Source organism: Chelonia mydas, chromosome 2, assembly GCF_015237465.2.
Source record: "Chelonia mydas isolate rCheMyd1 chromosome 2, rCheMyd1.pri.v2, whole genome shotgun sequence".
NCBI classification, from domain to species: Eukaryota; Metazoa; Chordata; order Testudines; family Cheloniidae; genus Chelonia; species Chelonia mydas.
In genome coordinates, this window is record NC_057850.1 from 156,684,476 (window position 1) to 156,710,073 (window position 25,598).

At 40.5% G+C, this 25,598-nt stretch overlaps 1 protein-coding gene across 5 annotated transcripts in view; it reads right to left on the bottom strand.

The window, feature by feature from the left end:
- FHOD3 (formin homology 2 domain containing 3) overlaps positions 1 to 25,598 on the bottom strand; it is a 611,741-nt gene that overhangs the window by 90,185 nt on the left and 495,958 nt on the right. For 2 of the 5 annotated variants that reach the window (XM_037889932.2, XM_037889931.2), the window contains 4 exons: positions 18,053 to 18,187; positions 14,509 to 14,559; positions 9,868 to 10,082; positions 1,465 to 1,770 (listed from right to left, as the gene is read on the bottom strand). In XM_037889932.2, the coding sequence (XP_037745860.1) occupies positions 1,465 to 1,770; positions 9,868 to 10,082; positions 14,509 to 14,559; positions 18,053 to 18,187 (707 nt within the window). The remainder of the gene's footprint in view (positions 1 to 1,464; positions 1,771 to 9,867; positions 10,083 to 14,508; positions 14,560 to 18,052; positions 18,188 to 25,598) is intronic. The other 3 variants (XM_043540432.1, XM_037889933.2, XM_043540433.1) reach the window with 2 other exon arrangements.

The window sequence follows — 25,598 nt, forward strand, 5'->3', positions numbered from 1 at the left end:
TTCAGGTGGAACTGCTGTCTCAAAGAGATAAGTTTGTTGGGACTAAATCCTCAACTCATCTTTCAGGTTTATATTTTTACACAGATATTTATCTGTCCATCTTCTTTAAGGGTATAGTGGTATTCATGGAGCCATATACAAGCCTTGACCAGTGACATCAAGGAGAGTTCTGCGCACTGAAGAAAAGCTGATGACCCTTAAATAGTGAACAATAGTGAACCTGTTAAGTTTTAGTAACATATTCCTGTAAAAAAGAGATGGGGTTTGCCTCCAGAGGCAATTTTAAAGTCAATACTGCATTTTAAAAAAAAAATTCACTAGTTCAAAAAGAACTATTTGGGGGAAGCTCTATGGCCTGTGTTACACATGAGGTCAGACTAGATGATCACAGTGGTCCCTTCTGGCCCCGGAATCTATGGAAAAAAATGTGAATGTCCAAAGGCTGGCAATATAACCACCAAGACATGATCTCTATGATTTCAAACAATTCCTATTTCATCAGGAAAGAGTGATTAGATACTTCATGTATTACGATAATTTATTTTAAGATCTAAAATGTTTCATTTAGAACAGTGGGCCCCACTGCAGTGCCTCAATAAGATTTAGAGGCCATGTTAATTATATTACAGCTATTAATTCAAGAGCAAACAATTGTATAAGAATCAAATTACTAGGGGCCACAATCTGCCATTTAGTCACTGGCATAGGCTGCTGGCCACGTGGAGTTGGACCCCCCAAGAGAGAATTCTAGATGGCACAACTCCTCCCCTAGCAAGCTGAGGCATAGGGTAGGTGTGCAGGCGGTGACATCCTTTAAGTGTGGCTGGTGGTTCATCCAGCCATTACTGATGGCTACTGTGGAAGTTCTCCTTATGCCTTCTCCACCCAAGCCATGGTCAGGCATTTCTAGCTCTACAGTCAGCAACTTCAAAGTGTCTCCCTGAATTTCTGATACCTGACCAAGACAGGAATGATGGAAGAAAAGAAAGAAATGCAGCACCTGGAGAAGCACCTCACCTAATTTCCTATAGTATTAACATTAGGACTACCCGTCGTGATAGTGAATAGCATGGAGACAGGCATTGGCGATCTCATGACAAACTATCTTAGGGCATCTCATACCATTGGAACATCCAACAGAATTCACTGAGCTTTGGATGCATGTTAGTGGCAGGACCAGTCTCTAACCAGTTAGTAAATTAATTGTTGAAAGAAGAAATAGGTCTTGAACAGAGCGAAATCTTATAAGACCTGATTCTTCTGCTGCTCTGCACACATAAACCCCATTGAAATTAATGGAGTTCCACACAAAGGGAGCAGCTATGGATTTGAACCATAAAGGAAGAAATACTAATGAAGGACAGGCTGAAAAGATTTGTTAGTTGATTAGCTTTACACCAAAGCACCTGATTTGACATGTTCTTTATGGGAAAGCCTGCATTTATTGAAAAAGCTTCACTTTACCAGTTTCATTGTCACTGGTTAACTTGTCCTCTCTTTCTTCCCTCTCTAAAGTGCTGCTTGCTGAGGATATGCTGGATGCAGAACAGTTGTCTTTTTCATTCACTTCCTCATTCTGCCTCTCTTTTTCACTGAGTATTGCACTTTCTTCTGGCTCTCGCTCAGGACCTTGCTCCACCTCACTTTCTGGTCCCACCTCCGAAGCCTCTACTTCCTGTGGTGTCTCCGTTCCCTGCTCGGCCTCTGCCTCAGTTTCCTGTTCTGGTTCTGTCTCTGGCTCAGGCTCGGGTTCAGGTTCACTGGCACTCACTGGTGGAGAGAACAATGAAGAAAAAGATTCACTTAACAACAATTTCTCTTGGTCGTCTAGACTCACCCATCCAAATGAGCAAGATGTGAATTTACGAGTGATTTTTTTTGTCCATGAAGAGTCTAGCTTTATGAGCGAGAGATTGCTGATCATTGTGTGAAGACAGAACCAAACATGGGTGCAACTTGGCAAGCCTTGCTTGATTTATGTTTGCTTACAATCTGAACCTAATCCATCATTTTTTACTTATACTTCATTGGAAGTTTGGTTATTGTGGTCACAGAAAGAGCTGAACCATCAGAAAACGGGCATCCAATCCATGTCTAGCAATGAAAGCTCAACACACAGACTGAGCTATAAGGAATGAGTTAAACAAAAAAGTAAGCGGAGAGTGCCTTCTAGTTGAATCCCCTTGGGTTTCTGAAGGAATTTTTATGGTGACTTCTTTTTCACCTGATGTGGATGGCTTCAACAAAAAGATACAATCATTAGTTTTATGAGCACAGTAAATGGCACAGTCTGGAAATGACAGTGTCATACAAATTTGGTTGACAGAAAGCATATGTTTTTTATGCATATTTACTTCAGAATAGCCACATCAAAACTGAACTGAGCTTCCAACTGCTTGGCATATGGCATAAATTTAGCTTCCAATTGGATGGCATATGGCATAAATTTAGCTTGTAATTGGTTGGCAGATGGCATACATTGTTGATGGTGCACTTGGTTTCCTCCTTCTTGCTTTATCACTGACACAGTGCAATCCAGTCATTCACCTTATAGTTTTCAGCTAAACCAGGAGATTTTTACATGCAAGTTTTTTTGTTATGCTGTGAAGACACTGGAAAGCATCCACACATATTCACATCAAGCAGCCCACAACTCTTGGCAAATTGAAATGGCCATGCAAAAGTGATGAAAATGTACATGCATATTAGGTCCGCACAGTTTTCGCATCACCTCTGTATTAAAACTTGTGCAAGATGGTTGAACTACAATACCTTAATCATATCAGATTTTCCCCCTTGTTGCTTACTTTTCATTTACAATATTGCAATATCCACTTCAGGCCCTGTAGTGGTTTCTGGATTCAGCTACATATGACATGACATATTCTGAGAACTAAAGAGATTAGAATTCAATTGAGCCTTTGGGTGAAAGAGTGTAACAAAGAAGTGGGACCTAAACATTTCAGTCTTCTAGAGCAGTGGTGGGCAACCTGCAGCCTGCGGGCCGCATGTGGTCAGTCAGGGTAATCCGCTGGCAGGCCACGAGACAGCTTGTTTACATTGACTGTCCGCAGGCACGGCCGCCCACAACTCCCACTGGCTGGGAAAGGCGAACTGTGGCCACTGGGAGCTGCGGGCGGCTGTCCCTGTGGACGGTCAATGTAAACAAACTGTCTCGTGGCCCGCCAGCAGATTACCCTGACGGGCCGCAGGTTGCCCACCACTGCTCTAGAGAGAAGGTAAATGGATTTAGCCTTAGAAGGCATAAGCCCAAAATAAGAGCGGTAATGAGGATTCTTTAAGTTTCTCTCATTCTCAGTGCAAAGGCATTTCGCATCCTGAGACAAAAATCTAGCCATGTTTTTCTAAGAATGTATGCTTGTACATTTTATTAAGCCTATCTTTATCTTTCTATGAAGGATACCTTTCCAAATCACATCACTAAACCCAACAGCGTTCAGTAATGTGGTTTTGGTATTGTAATATCCTATTTCACACAGCTTACAAAGCATAATTTTTGACTTGTAAATGTTAATGCTATGAGTGAAGTCCTGATCCCTTGAAGTCAATGGGGCCAGGATGTCACCCTATCTAATCCTCTGCATCATATCTAAGGTGTCTCACACCCATGCATTACCCAAGAGAAAATCAGCATTATATACAGAGCAGATCTAGTGCTGTTCATTGGGCAGACAATTTGAACCACAGAGAGCGTATCTGAGCCATAGCTCCCAGAGCATAGGGAAACCACTATCTCTTTTCAAGACAAGCCAGAAGTACAATACTGCTAAGATACAACCTTAAGTGTCCTTAAGAAGTTAGGCTGTGTCACATAGCTGAGCACTGAACTAACATGCTTCTCAGATATTTGAGACCTATGAATTTGTCACACTGTAATCACAACATACAAAGACACGACTGTCATCTGCTAACCTTTATACAACTGGCACATGGAATAGAACTTTCGACCTTTCTCTCCAAAATGAGAAGTTGTTCTCTGATGACTGAAAAAAATAGCTACTCTAAAAAGAAGGGAACCGTTGAACACTTGGCCAGATCTGACATTATTTATGATACCATGGTTAGGAGATTGCATCAGAAATTTTAGTTTAACAGGGGAAAGAACTGGGAATATCTGATAAATGTTTAGGAGCAGAAAAAAATAAACAGAAAATAGCTTAGAAGAGGTTTTACATTTTCTATGTATTTGGAATAGTCCCTATGTAATAGATGGAAGTGGTACATTAACACAAGCCAATACATAACTAAGTGTAAATAGCAATATAGTATCTTGAAGTATGCTATTTATCTCTTTCCTAGTTCAGGGAGTGCCTAGTATTCTGCCCTTTCTGGTGCTATAGTACACAGAACAACACTTCCAGAACAAAAGATTGAAGTGCTGTTACTCAACCATTTTGATGGTGTCTCTCTACCTTTTGAGATAGTGTCAAATGATCCAAGATATACCGAAACAACGTAAGTAATAACATAAATCCACCAAAACCTCTGCCAATGAAACTCAAAAATACTAAATATTCAAAACGCACTACAGAGAGAATAAAAATATTGAGCTCACCATACATCTGTCTCTTGCATTTGCACTATATTATAAATGTAATGGTCATGTTGATATTGGAGAGAAATATGCTGATGTGATAAACTCCATTCCCAGCAGATGTCTATTTGGTTACCTATGTGAAATGAATTGTTGGTTTCAGTCCAGCATCTACTGGACCAGTTTTCACACCAGAAAAACCACCATGACAATTGGCAACGTTGCTGGCAGACACAGCATAGAGACCAAGACTAAGGAAAACCTAAGTTTTCATAAACACCTTATCTATATTAGCGATGTAAGTCAATCTAAATTACTTTAGTTAAGTTATGTAACTTAAGTTGACATAATTTACATTGACTTAATGTGGTGTCTACACCGTGCTATGTCGATGGGAGACACTCTTTGGTCAACATAGCTTCTGCCTCTTGTTGAAGTGGATTAATTAAGTCAATGGGAGAACGCTCTCCCATCCACTTATTGTGTCTTCAACAGATCTGCTAAATTGATGCCCACTGCATCGATCACAGCCACGCCGATTTAGCCCATAGTGAAGAGAAGCCCCAAAAGAGTAACCATCCTCTGATCCCTATAAGTGAACCCTCCAGATATGTGTTGAAGCATTGTGGTGGGCCAACGCAAGGAAGCACACATTGCCACACCAGTAGCATTGCATTTAATATTATGCTTCTGACATGAGGGATTTGGTTAAAAGAGGAAAGACTTTGATTTAAATTTGGGCTAATGGAAGCAAAGTAGGTTTTCCTGAAGTACTGGAAAGGCAAAATCACTGTGATCATCATCATCATCATCATGTTCCTATTACGCCTCTGGCGTTTAGGGCAGTGACGAAGCTCCTCCACTCCTGTCTGTTTCTGGCAAGTCTTTCAATGGTTCCCCAGCTGTGCCCCAGGTGATGGAATCAGTTTCCATTCGAAAGACATGACTGATCCATCTCCAACACCTCCTGGCATTGATGGTGCTGAGATCCTCCTGGCTGCACTGTGTTAATAGATCTCAATAAATCTCTGTGAGTGGAGTGCTTATCATATTTTTATCTCAGATTCATTTTGTGTGTGTATGCAGTTCTTGTTAAGACTGAGTTGAGTTTACTAGTGGTTATGGAATGGTTACAACTTCCCTTTGGCAGCATTTAAATCACTTTCCCCCTTCCATCAAAATTCAATTTTATTTAATTTTTACAGTTAAAATAAATTGGGTGAATAAAGTACTTTCGTTAAATGAATGGACATTTAGGGTGGCTATATCAACAGGAGGGCGTCTGAAAGGTTTTAAGATGCATGATGTTTTACATCATATGTCTGGTTATGTTTCTGCTGAAAATGAAACAATACAAGTCTACTACAGGAAAAAAGAAAAGTGAGACATTCCCGGAGGAGTGAATGCTGGAGTTTCAGGGTTCCCAAGAAGTTATGAAATCTCACTACTGTCAAGTTCCAAGACGGAAGCTGTGAGGGCTGGATTGCAGGTGTTCAGATTTCCATTGTTGCTGCTGCTGCTGTTGAAAGAGTAATCGGCACTGTGTATTTCCGAAGTAGAAGTAAGGAAGCTGAATTTCTTAAAACCTAAAAATTGTTAGCTGTATCCAGGAGCTTAACATAATTCAGATGAACCTCACTGTATAAGATTGTTAATGTGCACAGTCCTATTTTCTGCCACTCATCCTAAATGTATGTCTAACCTTAGCAACACCAGTCTCATGATAACACCCAGACCTCATTCCCCAATGGCTTCTCCTCTCTCCTCAACCTACTCTAAATCCCTCTCTTCACCCCTCCATCTTACTTTCATGACTCCCAACCCTACCCCGCTGTGACTCCACCAGCTCACAATGGTGGCTGGCAAGAAGCTGCAGACATCATCTGATTTCTCTCTGGACTGATGGCTCCCATCCTGCCCTCCAACTGCTTCTGTTTTCAGCACTAGAAGGGAAATAGACTAGTTGACCTCTTTAGAACCTGTTATTCCCACATATGCTGCCTTCTTATCTGATCAATTCAGGGGATGCGTTGTGAGCTTAGGGGAGTAGCCAGCAGGCAGACATCTGAGTGGACAGGTGACAAAAGAGCCACTAATTGTCTCATGGCTTTATTGACATGTTAACACAAAATAAACAACAAGCTCAAACTTAAATCCAGGTTTAGCAGTTCCTGAAATTCCACTCTTAGGACAGCTCATCCCAGACCCCAGATTTCTCTGATCAAGTAGGCCACTGCCATCTTTGTCATATTCAGCAAGGATCCAATCTGGCAAACACTTCCGCACATGTTTAGTTAATTTTAAGCATTTGACTATTCCCATTCCCTCCAATGGGCCTACTCATGAGTTTGAAGTTCAGTATACATGCAGCGTCTACAAGATCAGGGTCTAAATCAGCATGAGAAAATTAGCATCTCCTTGCAAGGGTTCAAACATCTGGTAACACGGTGGGTCTGGAGAAGAAGCTGCTCACCCTGTTTCATACCTTCCCCACTAGAGCCTTGCCCACCACACCCTGTATTCCCTCCACTTCTCCCATGCACAACCCATTTCAGATCCAACCACCAAAGACCCCTGTGATTGCCAGAGCACTTGGTGTCTCTTACAGCTGTGGCATTTCCTTATATGAGGCTGTGAGCCAGTCCTACAAGCCCAATAAGAGAACAAAAGCATTCCCAGTCTTGCTCCTTAACAACTATCTAGAGTCTAAAATGGATAATCCCACCTTGAGTCAGCCTTCTCAGCTCGTACCTGTTGAGGGATGCGTACATGCATCTCCATGGACACAGATGACCTGTTTGCAGAATTTCACTTCTAATCAAGCCCTCCTAACTCAAATGTCTGGGCACACCCGGAATCCACTGGGGCTGTTGCGAATCTTTCTTTTTAGCTGCATAGGCATTGTACACCCAAACTTGGGAACTCAGCAAGACTGCACATCTCCCCCTAGTCACTCACACCAGATAAAAGAATCCAGCTAATAATTAACACATTTCTTTGAAGGATTGTGTCTTAGCCCTGGTCTACACTGGGAGAGGGGGATCGATCTAAGTTACGCAACTTCAGCTACGTGAATAATGTAGCTGAAGTCAACGTACTTAGATCCACTTACCGTGGTGTCTTCACCGTGGTGAGTTGACCGCTGATGCTCCCCCGTTGATGCCGCCTGCGCCTCTCGCAGTGCTGGAGTACAGGAGTTGATGGGAGAGTGCTTGGGGATCGATTTATCGCGTCTAGACTAGACACGCTAGATCAATCCATACTGGATCGATCGCCGCCCGCCGATCCGGCAGGTAGTGAAGACATACTCTTACAGTGCATAGAATGTATCACACATTTTCCTTCTGCAATTTTCTCTTTGCTTGGGAAGAAGTAGTATTTTAGGATTAAAGCATTAGACTGGAATTCAGGGAGAGCTGAGTTCTTAGATCTGCCTCAGCCTCCCTATATGACCATATGCAAGTCAATGTTTTCAGTTTCCCCATTCATAAAATGGGGCAAATAATATTTCCTGATTGTAGAGGGTTGTTGTGAGGCTACATTCATTAGTGTGTGTGAGGTGCTCAGTGAACATGGCATGAAAATTTGCATACAAAATGACAGCCAGTCTAGTGCTGTCCAGTTCACAGCAGCCTGGGGTGTTTGCTGCCTGGCCTCACTTGCCAAATCCCCAATGCTGGCTTCCTGCTGCTTACTGAAGACAAGAGACAGCAATCCTTACTCAGGTAAAACTCCCACTGAAATAAATAAATTTCAGGGCCCACATACTGATGCTGTCCTAGCTACCTGAAGAATGCCCGGAGCTGCCTTCTGCCGAATTTTGTCTGCTGCTGCCCTGCCCACCTGTTTTGTGCCGGCTGTTGCTCTGCCCACTTGCCCAGTTCCCAGGTACTATCTTTTGGCTGCCCCATGTACACCTGTTTTTGTTAGGTGCTTCATTTGAGATGCCCTGTGCACCTGCTGGCTGTCTGCTGATAGGCTCTCCATTGTCCAGCTGCCTAGAGTTGCTCTCTGCACCTGTTCTAAATACATGCTCCATTTTATACTGTCATTTAAAAAATGCTTCCAGGGGAAATATGTTAAAATAATCATCATAAAAGAGATACTTCCTTACCCAGTTGTGAAATCCTAATGGTGGAAAAATCTAGCTCATTTGCTCTAAAAGCAACAATGGATCTGAAGAACTGGGATTTTAAACATTTTGACAGACAAATGTTACTGGAAAATATCCAGATTCTGAGCCACGATTCCACAGAGACTTGTGGGGGCTCTACTACCCAAAGAAATTAGTGTGATTACGAAATCACGTAAACTCAAACTAAATAAACTTGACCTGAGATTTAATGCTATGAGAGTAAATACACCCAAAGTCAAAGTGCAACCTCAGTATCTTCTTTCATAGTTGTATTGCTTTACAGCATGCTTCAAAGCCATGATACCCAATAAAACCAAGTAGCGCAAATCATAGAAGCATTAATCACCAATAGCATGTAGCAGGAAATCAAACCAAATAAAAGAAAATGATGGTAATAATTAATCCTCAACATGCACAGAGGCTCCCAATGTTAATGCAGCGTCACATGGAATATACATCTCTGTGATTTTGGGATTTTTTGGAGAGAGGGACACATGATGCAAGTGGTGGAATGATGTGCATGCATAGTATCACTTTGGACATCAATAAATTATATGACAACAAACAAACCACATAAAATGCTAATTATACTTTCCTTCTTCCTAATTGCATTTGGCCCCCTTTGTTAGTTTTGCTAAAATTTTAAATTTTTTGTGTGCATTAAAAATAACCAACAAAGTTCCCCCTTAAATTTAATATTTCTTCTGTTTGTCACATTCAGCCTGTGCTATGCTGGAAGGTTATTATAATCTTGGCATTCAGCAGTTGCATTTCTTTCAGAGAATCCACATAAGCAAACTGTGTTGGCAGGAGTACTATTGTTTTAGTATTCAGTAACTACTGATAGACAAGGAACATGATGCTAAAATAAGATCCTTTGCACGTTGCATTTTCTAATTATTTTGTTCTAAGAACAATGGGCAATAATAATAACCATAAATAATAACAACAATGAATTATAACATATTCCTAGCATGAGTAGCTCAGAAGGCATTTGAGAAAGCAAGAGAAAAATGCAGACAGAAAGCACAGACCAATCTGTCAAGTTACGACCCCTGAAATGAGTTGTGGCACCCTAGAGCTTATATTTCTGTATTCATGCACAAAAAATGTGTGCTAAACAGAGAGATGCAATGAGAAAATTAGCTCCTTTCTCCCCGTCCTCCCTTGCACTCACCTTCAGGGGGCTGAGGTGTCCCACGGGGTGTTGAAGGGGTCTTCAGCTCCTCCTGTGACTCTATGGATGCTGGGCTGATGCACTTGGGAATGGGAGAGGATGGGGCAGAAGGAGAGCTCAAGTTCAAGGACAGCTCACTTCTGCCTCGGCATATACTCCGACTTTTCAGCTCCTTCTCATACTCCTCAGCTGCCAACTTCTCCAAGTATTTGTATCTGAAAGTTAAATTCCAAAGGGTTTCCGTAAAGAAAGAGAAGCCAGTGGTTGATGCTTGTTTAGGGACGACGCACCTGCAGAGAATGAACTGACTTCCTGACACAAGGGGTACAGTGCTACACTGACTGCTGGGTCAGTCTGCCAGTAAAAGTGCACCAAAGTAAAAGATATTAGCCAAAAAAATATTAAGTTGCTCATGACAAAACAAAAAATGGTATCATTAAACAATCCTCAGATATTGTATCCTGTCTACACAGTCCTGCCTTCCTCCTTTCTGGAAGCATTTGCCTGCTCCCTCTTCCACCCCCTTCCCCCAAAAAAGCCTCCCCTCCCCCCAAACCCAGCCCCCTAAACTGATGCAAATAGCCAAAGTCCCAGACTTGCTGCAGGGAGAGGGAAAGTGGTTTAGTCCAGCAGACAAAAGCAGCGCTCCCTGAAAATAATACCAATAATAAACATTTGGACTGAGGACTATCTAAGGCTTTGAACCTGCTTCTATTTGCTCTAAGAGCAATGCACTGGAATTCACTTTGTTCTCTCCGGAGTCTACAATGGAAACTTTTCTTTTTTTTATTCTAAAAAATTTCTCTGCCGGACTCAGACATCCAATAGCTTGGACCTGACGTCACATATAGTTTATTCATCAAAGTCAGTTTAAAAGAACAAAGATACATCTGTTTTGCATTTTAGGCAGGCAGAACTCACTAACTGTTTATTAAGACCAGCTACCAATCATATTCTTCATACTGTGCTTTATACATTTGGACCAAAATAACTTTGGAATATGTGCCTCCTCCAGATGTCTGCTAATTTTATCCACCATTATTTGCTCAGGAATAAATTTATGAATACAGCTGTAACAGGCTCCTGACTCTGTCTTACCCACAAGTGAGCTGTTAAACAGGTTAATCAAGACTACCGCCTATGTCCCTGAAAGACTATGTGGTCATCCTCCAATAACCCACTGCTGTAAACACATCATAACAAGGAACAGCCCCTTCCCCAATCCTGCCTCCCTGACAGGCAGAATTAATGTACACGTGTGTATTAAATTCAGTAACGGTAAGGAAGTCAGCCAGATGTGGTAATAAACATGCTTAGTGCATATAGTAATCAGACACACGCATTCACAAGCATAACTATACAGCATATAAAGATGTCTTTGAAGAGCACTTCTTGTGTTTTCTGATGCAAGTTGCATTATTATAAACTGCAATAATGACGAACAAACTCATTTTCTTTTATTCCTCTGGAGGTATAGGCATGCTTTGAACTGAGCTTTTGTAGGAAAAGGAACCCCTACAAACTGAATGAAAATATAACAAGCCACATACTTGTATGGTTATAAAATAAGAACTGTTTACAGTTCTAGCATGAAGCCAATTCTAAAGAATGATTCTTTTCCAAAAGAAGAGAAAGCCCTTCACAAACATTATCATGGTCTTTTGTTACACAGTTAATGAAACCAGCCCTTATTTTAACCACAGTCAGTCAGGTATTCAGCCTTCCCTCTCCCCACAAACTGAGCAGATGGAACTTCGGACTCATAAAGAGACATTCAAATAGATCGCTTAGCTAAACCAGGTACAGAACAGCTGGCTGCAGTGAAGTTTTCTGCAATGTGCCACTGCACTACAGCAACAATCAGGACTGATCCCCCTGTAACATGGGGAACTACAATATTTTATTGTCCTCTGCTCTTTTTCAGCTGTTTAACTTTTTAGCTTCTGTGGCTTTGTGCTGCAGAATTAAATTCACCAGGAAAATAGCAGTCTGTCAACATGCACAGCTATATCTAGTCAAAATGTAAAAACTGAACCCATATAGCAGATCTCATGGCATTACACAACAACCATGGATACTGGGTAACTCAGGGGATTAGCAAAGGTCTAGATGGAGCTTTATACCAATAGGCAACAAGTATGAATCTAGACCAAAAGTTGTTTCCATTTCACATTTGTTAAGTGAATTATGTTAAACAAGTGGACGGTTTCAATTCAGTTCCTAGTGAGCAGGTATCTATATTATCAAAAGCACCATCACATTAGCTTTCTTGTTAGAAGTCTTATGAAGTCCAGGGTTTGAATGAGGATAAAGAATGAACTACTGTCTCTCTCCTACGTGTGGTTCTTCCAGTCCAGGGCGGAGGCACGGCCGCCATCCATGCTTCCGTGTTCCTCTAGGTCAGGGCAACTTGCAGTGCCAGTGCATATGCTGAACCTGTTCTGTGGCTAAAAGGCAGCAAACCCCTGGGTTGTCAGTTTGGTATGTTTCATGAGCAATCAATTCCACTGATTCTGTTTAAGAGAATAAAAATGTAATTTGAAGTTCTCTAGATCTGTGAGCAGTGCCCTCGGAATTCTACGTAACCCTCTGTATCAGCAAAGTCAGCAGGTATAGGTCAGAATAAGAACAGGAACATTTCCATTTGAACTGTAAACCTCTAGGAAAGGGTCTGGGCGTGTTCCTTTGCAAGGGCATTTTTAAACGATCGTTGCAGACAATCTGCCATCAAGTACAAAAATACATGAAAATAATATTACTGATTCATACTTGCAAAACCAAGGAAATGCAGAGTTAAACTTTTTACTTCCTCATTAAGGTCCTGATCCAAAGCCCGCTGAAGTCAATGGAAAACCTCTCATTGACTTCAATTGGCTCTGGCTCACGACATAAATTACTATAGGTATTGCATACAGGGGCTCATATAATATGTGATACTACACAAGACTGCTCCAAAAACCTGGAGAAACTTAGACAATGGGGGATTTCAACAGAGCTTTTTGTGCTTATTTTGTTTTAATGTGGAATATATGTTTGCAAAAAAATTGCACTGTCAGAAGTTGTCTGATGCAAAGGACTTTATAAAAAAAATTACATAAGGCCAATGCAATGGATGACTCATGTTTGACCTCCATTGTAGATTCTTCCTCCAACATATACGGACTGTCTAAGAGGGATGTTTCTTTCTTCTTCTTAAGAAGGAAATAAGAGTTTAGCTTTTCATTTCAAGATATATATACACACATCAAGATATATTGCAAATGACTGGTAAAATTGGCCCAGACAGCATAGCAATGATGCCCTGCTGGTGAACATTTCCAAAAAAATACTCCAGCTTACTTTAGCATGTTCCATTACAACTTGAAAATACTGGAGAGCTCACTTCTAATTTGTTTCACATCTAGCCGACCAGCAGGATGGTGGTAAAAGTTTTTACCCAGCTACAATCAGTGTTTTGTGTTTATACGGTCAGATGTGTTTTATTTCACAAGATGCTTTAAATGGCTATATTTTTGGCTGTAAAGATGAGGGAAAGCACATCAACCTCTGTTTGATTTTAGAAACATCAACATCATTTTTAATAATGGCCACCTTAGCCACAACAGAATTGCTGCTGGGTCAGACTAAGTTTGAAGGAGGAAATTGCCTCCTGTGATGATTTGTACTGCCAGAGAGAAATCTACCAGTTAGATGATTTCTTCACATTAATGTAATGAAACACAATTTTTAAAGGATTCCATGGGTCACTTTGTCCAGTAGTCTCTCAATGGTAAGGATGCGGCATATGTTATGCAAAACAGAATTGTAGCACTCTTGATTTCTTCTGTCTGTTATCTGGTTAGTGACATGCACATTTTGCAGGTGAAAACAAGAATTCCGTCTCGTCATTAATAACCACTATTGAAAACGGAGGTTAAACTACTGGAAGACAAAGTCTGTTACTTGAGTGCTCCTTGAAAACTTGCTTTCATAGGCGTAGGAACCCAATTGCTTAGTACGGTGTTTCTCAACCTTTCCAGTTGGTAATCTTTTATTTGGAGTAAAAAATTTTGAAACTAGCATTATATTTATTATGAAAGAATAAAAAAAAGTATCAGTGCTAACAATGTTAAACCTACATCATTTATTTGTGTGTTTTGAGTGGTTCTGAGAAAATACTGAACCTTGAAGGATAAGGGTATGCTGGGAGTGGGGGAATGAGATTTTTTTTGATAACCAATTTTCTTTGCTTTAGATAATAATACAATTTTCAGTGGCTCATGACCACCTGACTGACCTCCCCTGAAGATTTGTACCCATCGGTTGAAAAACACTGGTTTAGAAGAACTATAACCATACTAATATTTGGGCAAATTTCTGGTGCAAATGTAATACTTGGTATTATTTCCCAAATCAACAGATAAGTTATGTCAATCAACCAATCCCATGCCTACCAGTCCTGCTGCACTTTTATTTATTCCTACGCCCATGACTGGACTCATTTTTCATTTTAGTGAAAGTACAACATTCTTATAGGTTTCTTTTTAAATAAAATTGTCCCTTGCATGCCAGGTTAAAAGTGCACTTAAATAGTCAATAGCCACACAATAACGGACATAATAAGCGGAAAGCAACCGAAAGCAGGAAGCAAAAGGTACAAACCTCTCTTCTCTTGCTTGCCTTAGTTCCTCTCTTTTGTCTAAATAATCACGGCTAAAGTTGCAATAAGTTGCAGAGGAAATCAAGGAATAAGAAGGAACAAGAATAAGGAAGGTAACAGATGTAAATAATAAGAGAAATAAACATCTAAACCCAAGACAATTAAAGGTAATGAAGGCTGACTATCTACACTGAAGACATTTGCATCTACTCTCTAAATAAATGTGGAAGAGGGGGTATGTGTGTTCAGATGTGCATAGATACACTCTATGTCACATCACGCCAAATATGTACAGTGGGGAAGGATACTAAGCATAGAATAAAAATGGGCAACTTTGAATTACAGGCTTAGAAGCCGAAAATAGAATTTCTGGCACATAATTCTATGTTTGCCTGTTATTTCTCATGGCCCTGACTTTTGGACAAGTTACAAGTCCTCAAATGCCACTACTTATATCTGTCCTCACATTTCTGCTATTTTTTCTCCTCCAGTTCCTCTTATTCTCTCCTCCCACAACTCCCCAAGCAACTCTTTTCTTTCACGTTTGCCAGATCAACTTTGCCTGACACTTGGGTAGTGTAATTACTGGGTGTGATGTCCCACCCATGATCTTTATTGCTGAAATGTTCTTTATATTATTTGCAGCATGTTTATCTCATAGGGGTATATAAGAATTGCAGAAGTTAGAAGTCCTGTCAGAACATCTAGCCCACACCCCTGGCGATGCAAGATTGTTCCCTGCAGTCCATTTCACAGTGTTTTGTCAAGTGTTTAGACAAAACTGATGGGACTTTCATCACTTCAGACTATTTCTCAGCCTATAAGACCTCAGTGCCAGGAAGTTTTCCAGAAATCTTCCACTTACTGATCACATCCCATTATTCCTTTTTATACTCTGTATCCAATGAAATAATTATTCACCATCCCTGGGGCATGCACCAATCAAACATCTGAAGACAGTTATCATGCCCCTTCCTTAGCACTCACATGCAGATGTCACCCATAAAAACGTGTCAAATTGTATATATAGATAAAGATACTTAAACATTTGCACTGTTCTCTAGACCATTGGTTCCTAAACCTTAAAAAAGGTGAGTCCCCTTCAGGAGAATGAAACTGATCTAGCTCCCCTTCAATCCTACCATGTGTTGTTAAGACCCTACCCCAAATGAGCAGTCACTCAGAGCAGATGGTGAAGATCTTCAGAATATGATACTTCCTTTCTTACATGCTTAGATGAAACAGTCTATAATGCTGACATTCATCACTGGCATTGGAATTAGCGCCCATTGAAATGAAAGCTGCAGTGCACATCTTAGAGTTATTATTTCAGTCTCTCTGCAAACTAACAACACCATCAACGTGTTTGTTAGACACTGGTTCACAGTTTCTACATTTTCTCTGCAACCCTAACAGCTAGGAGACTAACGTTTAAAATAAAAGAAAGCTGAGGTTCTGGAGAACACTGAGGGTATCTGTACACTGCAGTTAGACACCTGTGGCTGGCCTGGACCAGCTGACTTGGGCTAAGGGGCTGCTTAATTGTGGTGTAGATGTTCGGGTTCGGCCTGGAGCCCGGGTTCTAGGACCCTGTGAGGGGTGAGAGTCCCGGAGCTCGGGCTGCATCCCAGTTCCGAATGTCTACACTGCAATTAAACAGTCCCTTAGCCTGAATCCCGCGAGCCCAAGCCAGCTGGCATGGGCCAGCCACAGGTGTCTAACTTCAGCGTAGATATACCCGGAGAGGCCTCTCCATGTACCCCAGGCTAATCGTCTCCACCCCTTCTCCATCCTGGGAGAATGTCTTGTACTGTGGGAAACCCTGCTCTATATTTACTATGGAAAATAACTCAAATATTGCACAGGTACCGAAACAAGTTTTGTTATCTCAATCACATCTTAGCTAACTGGAAAATTTTAAGGGTCACCACTGTATGTAGGAATTTGGGCTGTTCAGCACTTCACAGGATTATACTCTTAATTTAACAACTGTGAGGGGCTCGTGGAATGGGATTAAGATTTTTTTTTTTTACTTCACTGTTATGTTCTCATTTTTCTAACCTTAGGAACCATCCCCGATGGCAGCACTATCACTGCATGTTGCGGGTGAGATGTGCAGATCTGTCATTCAAGCTGCCAAATGCTCTGTGGTGGCTTTTTTGGTCTGGGAGTTTCCTTTCTGAAAGTTGATGTTGGCTGTCTCATGACTGCCTGCTGTAGCAATATGATACCATTTGGAGGGAGAGTTTTTGGAAGGAGCTTAGAGCTAGAAGATTAGGATCTAATTGCTTCTGTTTCAGAAGAACTTGGGCAGCTTTTGGCTGCTGAAGATTTTATTGTGGTGCCCTAGTCCCTGCCCTCCTGCTCCTCTTTTCTTCACTGAACTAGCTGTGTTTTGGAGCCAGGAGGGCATCTCCGCTGACTAAAGAAGGCTTATGTGTAACTTTCTTTGTTTTCTTCTATTTGTGATTGGATATAACCTCTCTTACTAACCTCAAGCAAAAGTACCCTCTTTCCCAGCTTCACTATAGACACAATAGATTGCTTCCATTTCTTAGATGCTTACTAAAACAGAAAAGGCTTAAACCTGCATCTCAATAGACAAATTTCCATGAAAACTAGTGCCCAAATTCTTATTAATATATATTCTAGGGCTATACAATAAATGCTTTATGGAGGAGACAGCAACTGTTTCCAGTCTATAGCCTGCAAAATTCTGACTTCTACTTGATGAAAGATATTCTTTTCCTCACACCCCTAATTATGACACAGTGAAATTATTGTTTCTAGGCACAGTTTGCAGAGAATACTTCATAACTGCAGATGGACAAGGAGTCCCACACCAATGAGATCTGCTATGACACTGTACAACTAACAAACAGGGTAACCAATTCTTTATATCTGGCATTTCCACAACTCCTGCAAGCTCCCGAATACGTATACTGAATTTCAGGCCTTTGGAAAATTATTTAATTTAGAATGGTTTGATTTCTCCCATTTGGGAGGGATCTATATAAATTTTAACTCGATGTGCCTGGTCCAAAGCCCGCTGTAGTCAATGAATATCTTTACATTGACTTCAGTGGGGTTTGGATTAGGCCCTGTATTTCGTTTGTGCAGTGATTCCAATACATCTATTTTCTAGGACTCTCAATGCATTAAAGCGAATGGAGGTAAAGCATTCTAAAAAAGTGCCATAGGCTCCCAAAAGTGAAATGTTTTTACTTAGCAAAAAATTAAGGCAGCAAGAGATCCCTCCAAAAGCCCCTACATCTTCTAAACATTATGGTTTGAGGGAGAGTAAATTGGTTAATGAAGTGGGGCCTGTGCAGTTATCTAGCCAGTATAATTGGCTGGGTACACACAAACTGACAGTTTCATTAAATGCTACAATTCATAATACCTTTTGTTTAATATATCAATCTTTAAACACGTTTATACCTTGACACATAGCTGGAGGAAGAACACTGCCATGTAATTTCCCTATTATTTAGGAACATATTGCATTAAGGCAACAAACCATTAACAAACACTATTATCTCCTACTTGAATTTGTTTCTCTCTTCCCGCTCTATCCTTTGCAACCTCTCTTCTCTCTCCTGACGTCGCCTCTCTCTTTCCGCTGCCAAGGACTCTTGGTGTTGCCGATAAGATGATGTAAGGAGACCACCCAATGCTGGCCTGCAGACCAAAGGGAATCACATTTCACAGTGCCACTTTTATTGATTATATAGACAGAGAAATTGTTAAGTCATCAGTTAGTCAGAAATGCATTCCCGACACACAGAATGACATGGAAATATTCATTCAAAAATGCATCAAAACACTGACATAATAGACCCTTACTAACTACTACTTTATTAAGCTGTGATGACCTTAAAAGCTGCAGGTATTTTAGAAAAATTTTAAGGTAACTTAAATCTCTGAGGTGCGTGCAAAATCTTTTTAAGAATTGTTCAGCATCTTTCAATTGCAGTATCACCTAAACCAGCTATACACCATTATGGCTCTAACTGAAAGGACGAACTCCATAATGGTATTTTGACATAAAATAGAAGTGCAACACTTTGCTAGCACTTCCAAACATGTTATGCGATGATGCTTCAAAAGCTGATGTATCATAAACACCAAAGGAATACTGTATACTGAGAAGCTAAACTAAAAGATGATAGAACTAAATTTTGGAATCTGAATGCGATTTAGGATGAGGCTTATTAATACTTGTCATTATGTTGCTAAATTCATGAATTTTGTCATCTTAGCAGTTGCTGCAATAGCAATATGAATCCTTTGCTGAGCTATATTGCAATCTGGACCTTTCACGTTAGTAAGTACAGGAACAAATCAGTAAAACATATAGGGAAAGTGCTAGTGATTATGACCCTGGTTCATTAAAAGGCACAAAGGGCTTAGTCTTGCTATATCAAGTTTATTACTTGATTGTGTACTACCAGAGTGCAACAGAGCTGAGTCACACTATTAGTAATGACAGGTTTCAGAGTAGCAGCCGTGTTAGTCTGTATTCGCAAAAAGAAAAGGAGTACTGCTGACACCTTAGAGACTAAAAAATTTATTTGTGCATAAGCTGTAGCTCACGAAAGCTTATGCTCAAATAAATTTGTTAGTCTCTAAGGTGCCACAAGTACTCCTTTTCTTTTTACTATTACTAATAGGTATCAAATCTTTAGCTCTTGTTCAACTGTCTGCTAAAATAGAATCAAAGGATCAAGCATAGCTGAGTAAGTTTCCAGCCAAACAACATGGTCCCTTTCATCAGGGATGAACAGTGGCTGCAGCTAGTAGAAACCAAAGCAACCACTTCTGGAGGATTTATCAGATGCTAGCTTTGCAAGATAGACTGCTACTGTAATTAGTGGATACATTTAATGAGTAGTCATCATTGAAAGCAGATGTGAGTTCTCCAGTCTTTGGCCAGGTCTACACACAGTTTTTGTACCAGTATAACTATTTTGGTTAGGGGTGTGTTGTTTTACCAAAGTAGTTATATACTGGTACAAGCCCTCATGTGTATGCAGTTATATAAATGTGCCTTATACCAGTATAGCTTATTCCCCTTCCGATACAGAAATAGCTCTCCAGGTACAAAGCACCTTTATACCAATAAAACTGCATCCACACTAAGGGGGATTGCACTGCTTTAACTATTCTGGTAGAGTTAAAGTGGTACACCCTTGTGTGTAGACAAGGCCTTGTTTAGTTCATAAATGGTTGTAATGTGAGCTTTGGAACGAAGGGATCAGCAGTCATAAAGAAAGGAATCCCTTCGCTGAAAAGAAACTAACTTGCCTAATCCTTTCAGAGTCACAAATTTAGCAGTACAAGAGCGAATATACTTGCACTGCCTTTACAAACTCAGATACCCTCCTTCTATTTATCATAGGTCTAAGCACTGTACTGTCTAGGTATTCAGTCACTAGTGCCCACTGATTCACTGGTGGAGGCAATTGCAGCAAAAGACCAAGCTATTCCTGTAAAGATATCTTTCTTGTCTGTCTGTGTTTAGACAGAGAGGAATCCTGTAGAAGACGGACTTTTTGGCTGCACTGGCAGCAGGTCAGTATAAGTATAATTTCAATAATTTCATTAAATTCAATTTCAATATGTCATAGTCCACCCTGATAAACATCACATAAGGGGCTATAAAACGTGATACTCTGTAAACCTTGTTTCTGGCACTCTGCTGAAGCTACAACAACAATGTTGGATCACAATCAAAATAATAAAAAACTCCAATAATCTCCAACACTAGCTCCCCCGCACAAAAAAAATCTGCTGGTCCAATTTGGAATGCATTTTAAACAGATTATAACCTTTGACTTTCAACCCCCCATCAAAAAGAGCTTTCAGCAAGAATTAAAGATTCAAAAGGCTACAGCTCTATCACCTAACATGGTCTGAAAGACTCTGGTGAATTATGGCTACAGTATATCACTCAAGGACTGCTCTAAGAATGGTCAAACCGGGCAGTGTCTCAGGTATAAACATCTGTAAATGAAAAGAGAGAAATGGCAAAATTGTGAGTTGACTGTTTTCCAACAGTTCAGTTCTGTTTTGTCCAATCACTTGAAACCCCAGGTAGCTGCCTTGAAGGCTGAAGTCTCAATATACAGCCAAGGGCAGTTACGACTGAATGAAACCGGAAGAAACACTAGAAGCAGATCAAGGAAAAAGACCAGACAGCTACTATGACACTGTAAGCTTTTTGGCTGGGAGTATCTTTTTACTACATTTGTATAACATCAGCATAAACTGAAGCACAACCTCTCTGATTGAGGTCTCTGGGCACATAATACAAATGAATAATACAATAAGCAATATTAATAAATAATAACTATCCAGAGGATCAGGGACATAGTTATGTGGAGGTGAAGAGTTTGGTCCCTCACAGAAGACTGAAACCCAGACCTACCCCTGAAGTTCTTCTGTGAGACCTAATGAGTTCACAGCCCAATCATCATTAACAGCAACAACTATAATTGTTAATAACTACGACTACTTCATTATTTGGAATTATGTTAGCTGGGTCAAAATTACAAGAGCTATCAGGCATCATGCTTCAGAGCATAAGCTGATCACTATCTGGGATCAGAAAGATACTCCTCTTCCCCAAGTGATGATATAATATTTCCCCAACGATGCACTGTGAGTGTATTATGCCTTCTCTGGAGTATATCAGGGATTGACCACTGTCACAGACAGAGTAGTATGCTTGATAGACATTTGGTGTGTTTCCTTTTGCAATTTCCTATGCTCTAAAATATTCTGGTCTGGAATTCAGTCATATCAACCCCCAACCCTAATATGAGTTGTGACGAACATTTTCATAAGTTTTAATATGCAATAATCTTGTACTAAATTATGTTCATGGAACTTGAATCAAAATTCCCTGGGCCTCCTGATTTTATCCAGAGACATACTGACTCCATGAAACACACTTCAATGACGCTTCACAGCAATCTGGTGTGACACGTGGCACTCAAAGAACTGTTTAAACTTTAAAGAGTAGTTGCCAATGCTACATGAATGTGTAGCTTTTGTGTTGGTATGTACATGGAACACAGACAGCATGACAAGCAGATGGAACAAGCTGTTAGGTCTGTAATGCACTTGAAATAATATTTTAAATAATAATGATTTTTAAAAGAGATTTGTCTTAAAATGACTGTTTTTCTATCACAATAGCAATGATGCTCAAGGTAAAGTCTCTCCCTTGCTGAAATCTCATAGTAAGGTGTAACATGACCGTGTAGAATGGTTGAGACACATCAATAAATGGTCTTGGTGTATTATTGTTATTATCCATATAGGTAATATATACACACATTATGATAGCTGGTTTCATAAATGACCAATTGGTAATATTGACCTTTAAAGGTAAAGGTGCAATTCCAAACACAATTAAAGAGGGTCTTTATTCTGACAACTATTTTCAGTCTTCTACATTCACTAGAGGCAGGGGGAAGTAAAGAGATTTGCTTGGTCTGATGTGACAGCCAGCAGAATCTAAACAAGATTATGTTTCCAAATACAGGAACATCTGAAAGGGCACTCCCACCACAAAAAGTATATCCAGAGAAAATGAGTGGCAGGAAAATATTATAATAGTGACCAGAAGTCTCAATCCCTCCCAAAAAAATTTGATTTGTAACCATTATTATCCACCAGGATATTGGGGGCAAAGGGGCCATTACTTTACCATTATCTTGTTAGAAGAAGACAGGAGAGAGATAACAAAGAGGAAGGGAAACAATTTGTGTAAATGGGGACCCTGGATAATGTAAAAAAAAAAAGCCACCTGCAAGTTAAAACTCTAAAAAACCACGTAACTAAACTGACCTATTGCATTTGCTACAATTCAATTTCAATGCACCACATACTGTTTTGTTACTTTGTTATATGTATTCTTCAGTTTAAACATTTTATGACAATACTCCATCATATACTAGTAAATACCATGGAACAGTTTGTGAAAGTGACGATGCCTTAGGAATTTGAGACCTTTGCTATTAAATCTTTGTTGAGAATTGAGGTGAGGAAATAGGTCTTATTGCAAGAGTTGCTGGATTAGCAAAGTGGGAATTAGCATTGCAAATATATTGATCTAAATTTTCTTCAGTGGTCACCTTTTCTTCATTGCCAGTAGAGCAGAAAATCTTTAACTTTATCAAATGTATCTAAGTCTGCTGTTTCATTTAATCTTTGCAAAGAACACAAGATACAAAGGTATATAATGACAGCTGAAAAAAATCAGAAGGTTGATATTCAGGATTTTTCATAATTTAACTATGACCAGAATCATTAATAATCTTTATAAATGAGCCCTAATTATCCATTTTCCACCCTATTCCTGCTTCTGCCGTCATGCAAATGTTAGAACACCACCAGACTGCTAGTCTGAAACAGACCTCACGCAAGTCTAAATGTCTCTTGGCTCTAACATAATAAACCCACTGCCCAGCCTAGAAAGAGACAAAAGGGGAGCTACAGCTGCCAAGAGCCATACTGCTCTTCACAGTTATGGATATTATATGTGTGTGTGACAGGGCAGATTCAAAAGTGTGTTGATATAACAATTTGCAACCAGACTAAACATAACTTGGGAAATCTTTACAAAAATTCTCTTGAAAACAAACAAAAATTAGAGAGATAAAGCTACAGATTAATATTTCCTTTGAAAGAGAAACTTGAGATGCATCAGAAGAAAAAGAACTGATTAATGTCAGACTTTTAACTGGCCTGCAAGGTTATGTAAAATGAAGCCATTTTAGGTTTAGGGTCAGTGGGTATCGGGGACAATGGTTTCCAATGCACTAAGACTTTCCTTTACACACAGACCACTATTCAGAATGAATAACCCACACAATTTCTGTACCAATATAACTATTTTGGTCATGGTGTGATTTTTCTACTGACAGTTATACCAGTGCAGCCCCTAGTTTGGATGCAGTTATACCAGTATAAAACTGCTTTATACTGATACAGCATATTCCCCTCCCCATAAATTAGGAATAAGTTAAAGCAATATAACTGCAATCATACTAGGCAGTCTGTACCGCTTTAACTATACCGATATTGTTAAAGCAGGGACCACAATCCTGCAGATGTATAGAGGTGCTTAACTTTAACTCAGTGGGATTACTCATGTGATTAAAGTTAAGCAAATATGCAAATCTTTACAGACCGGGATCAAAATTAGTAAAGGTTAGATGTGTGTCTGAAATGCAAATGGCTATTCTTCTCTTAATGTATGCACAGCTCACCTTCATAGCATCAAGACACAGGAGGGCGTCTTTCGTCAGTCTTCAAAATATGCCTTTGGCTACACTGTGAGGCACAGAAGGCCACAACCAGTGGACAACCACTGAAACAACTATTGTCATGTCTTGATGTTATTTTAATATAGCAAGTTCAGCAGAACTTCTCTAACCTGCACAACTGCTTGAGAGCCATTGCAAGTCACTGAATTCTGTGAGTAAATACATACAAAAATAGTGTCTTACAAGACCTACTTTGTTCGTACACTTGAAAACCATGACTTGGTTTTAATTATTTAAGATAATACTTTATCATGTACAAAGTGCTGCAGCGTATTTTGCAAAAATAATGAAGCTTTGGTAATAAGGACACATCGCTACAGTTTCCAAGCTATTAAATCTCTTTATAAGAAGGAAGGCAGAGTCATTCTTTACGTGAATCATACAATGGGCAGAGGCTCTACGTTCTTAGATATTATAACAATGCCTAGCACATTTGAGGCTTTACTGGACCATAACTATTAGCAAGTTTATTCTGTAAATTGTTCAGGGTTTAATTCAAATAATTCATTAAAAATTTTTTTCCTTGTGTTTTGAGCATATCTCAGTAGAATTACCACCAAAAACATGGAGAAGGAGGGAAGGTTTTGGTCCATTCATGCTTTTAAGTGGAAACCTGGCAAAATTTAGTGGTTTTGACCTGAAATAAAACTGAACTTGGCTTCTGTGAGTTATTTTTCCCTTCAGTTTTTGTGTTTTTAAAATCTGAAACTTGAAGTTTAGCTCATCTGGGTGTGAAGAGAAACCAGAAAGAGATTTGCACAAAACCCTGCTAACCTAAACTGCTGAGCTTAGTACACCTCTGTTCTCACCATGGCTCTCTCGTGGATGGGCTGTTCCCGACACTGAGTTGGTGTTAAAACTAGGGGCTAAATTCTCCCCCATGATGAGCACAGCAAACCACTTCAAGTGTATTCTACTTTCCTGACATATACAGACCACCATCACGTTCCCAGAAAGCTCTTGGTGGGAGTTACATACTGTAAAAATGCCAACTCACCACCGCAGTGCCTCCTGCTGGTTGTGCTGGGAATTAGCTCTCGGACCACCAGAGCCCCTTTCACTAGCGGTGTCTCACTCGCCATTACTTCCACTTCCTCCACCATCTCGACCCACGTTGCTCCCGGACCGCGATGTCCTCTTCGAGACACGGCCCTCCGGCTGTGCCCCAGCCCGCTGTCTCCCCGCTTTCGGGGGATGGGTGGTCCTCAGTCTTTCCACTTGCCTCAGCGGCCAATTGCCGTCTCTAGTCTAGCCCTGGCTTTAATGGCAAACTGCAGTCTGGATTTAGGTCACTCTCCTTACTGGCAATTAGCGGTAAAGTGGGGGGAAAGACCCAGGCCCGTCTGCTACTCTGGGTCCCAGCCCAGGGAAAATATAGCTATCTTTAAGGTGCCACCAGACTCCTTGTTGTTTTTATAGCTGGCAGCCACTATTCCCGCTGCCTACTTTCCCTGGGCCATTTCCCCCATAGCCCTAGCACCTTCCCTGCCCTTGCCTCAGGGCCTCAGTCTGGCCATCGTCAGCCAAGAGCTCCCCTATTGCACTGCTACCCTGCCCAGCACTGCAGTATCTCTGGTGCACCTCAGCAGACAGTGCTTCCCCCTTGTCCTCCAGGGAGAGGCTGCCCCTTGCTCTGCTGAGCAGCCCTTTATATATTGGCTGCTCCATCAAGCCTTCTCCTGATTGGCTCTCCCTTTCCTGATTGGCTGGGTTCTGCGCAGCCCCTCCAAGGCTGCCTTAACCCTTCTCATGCC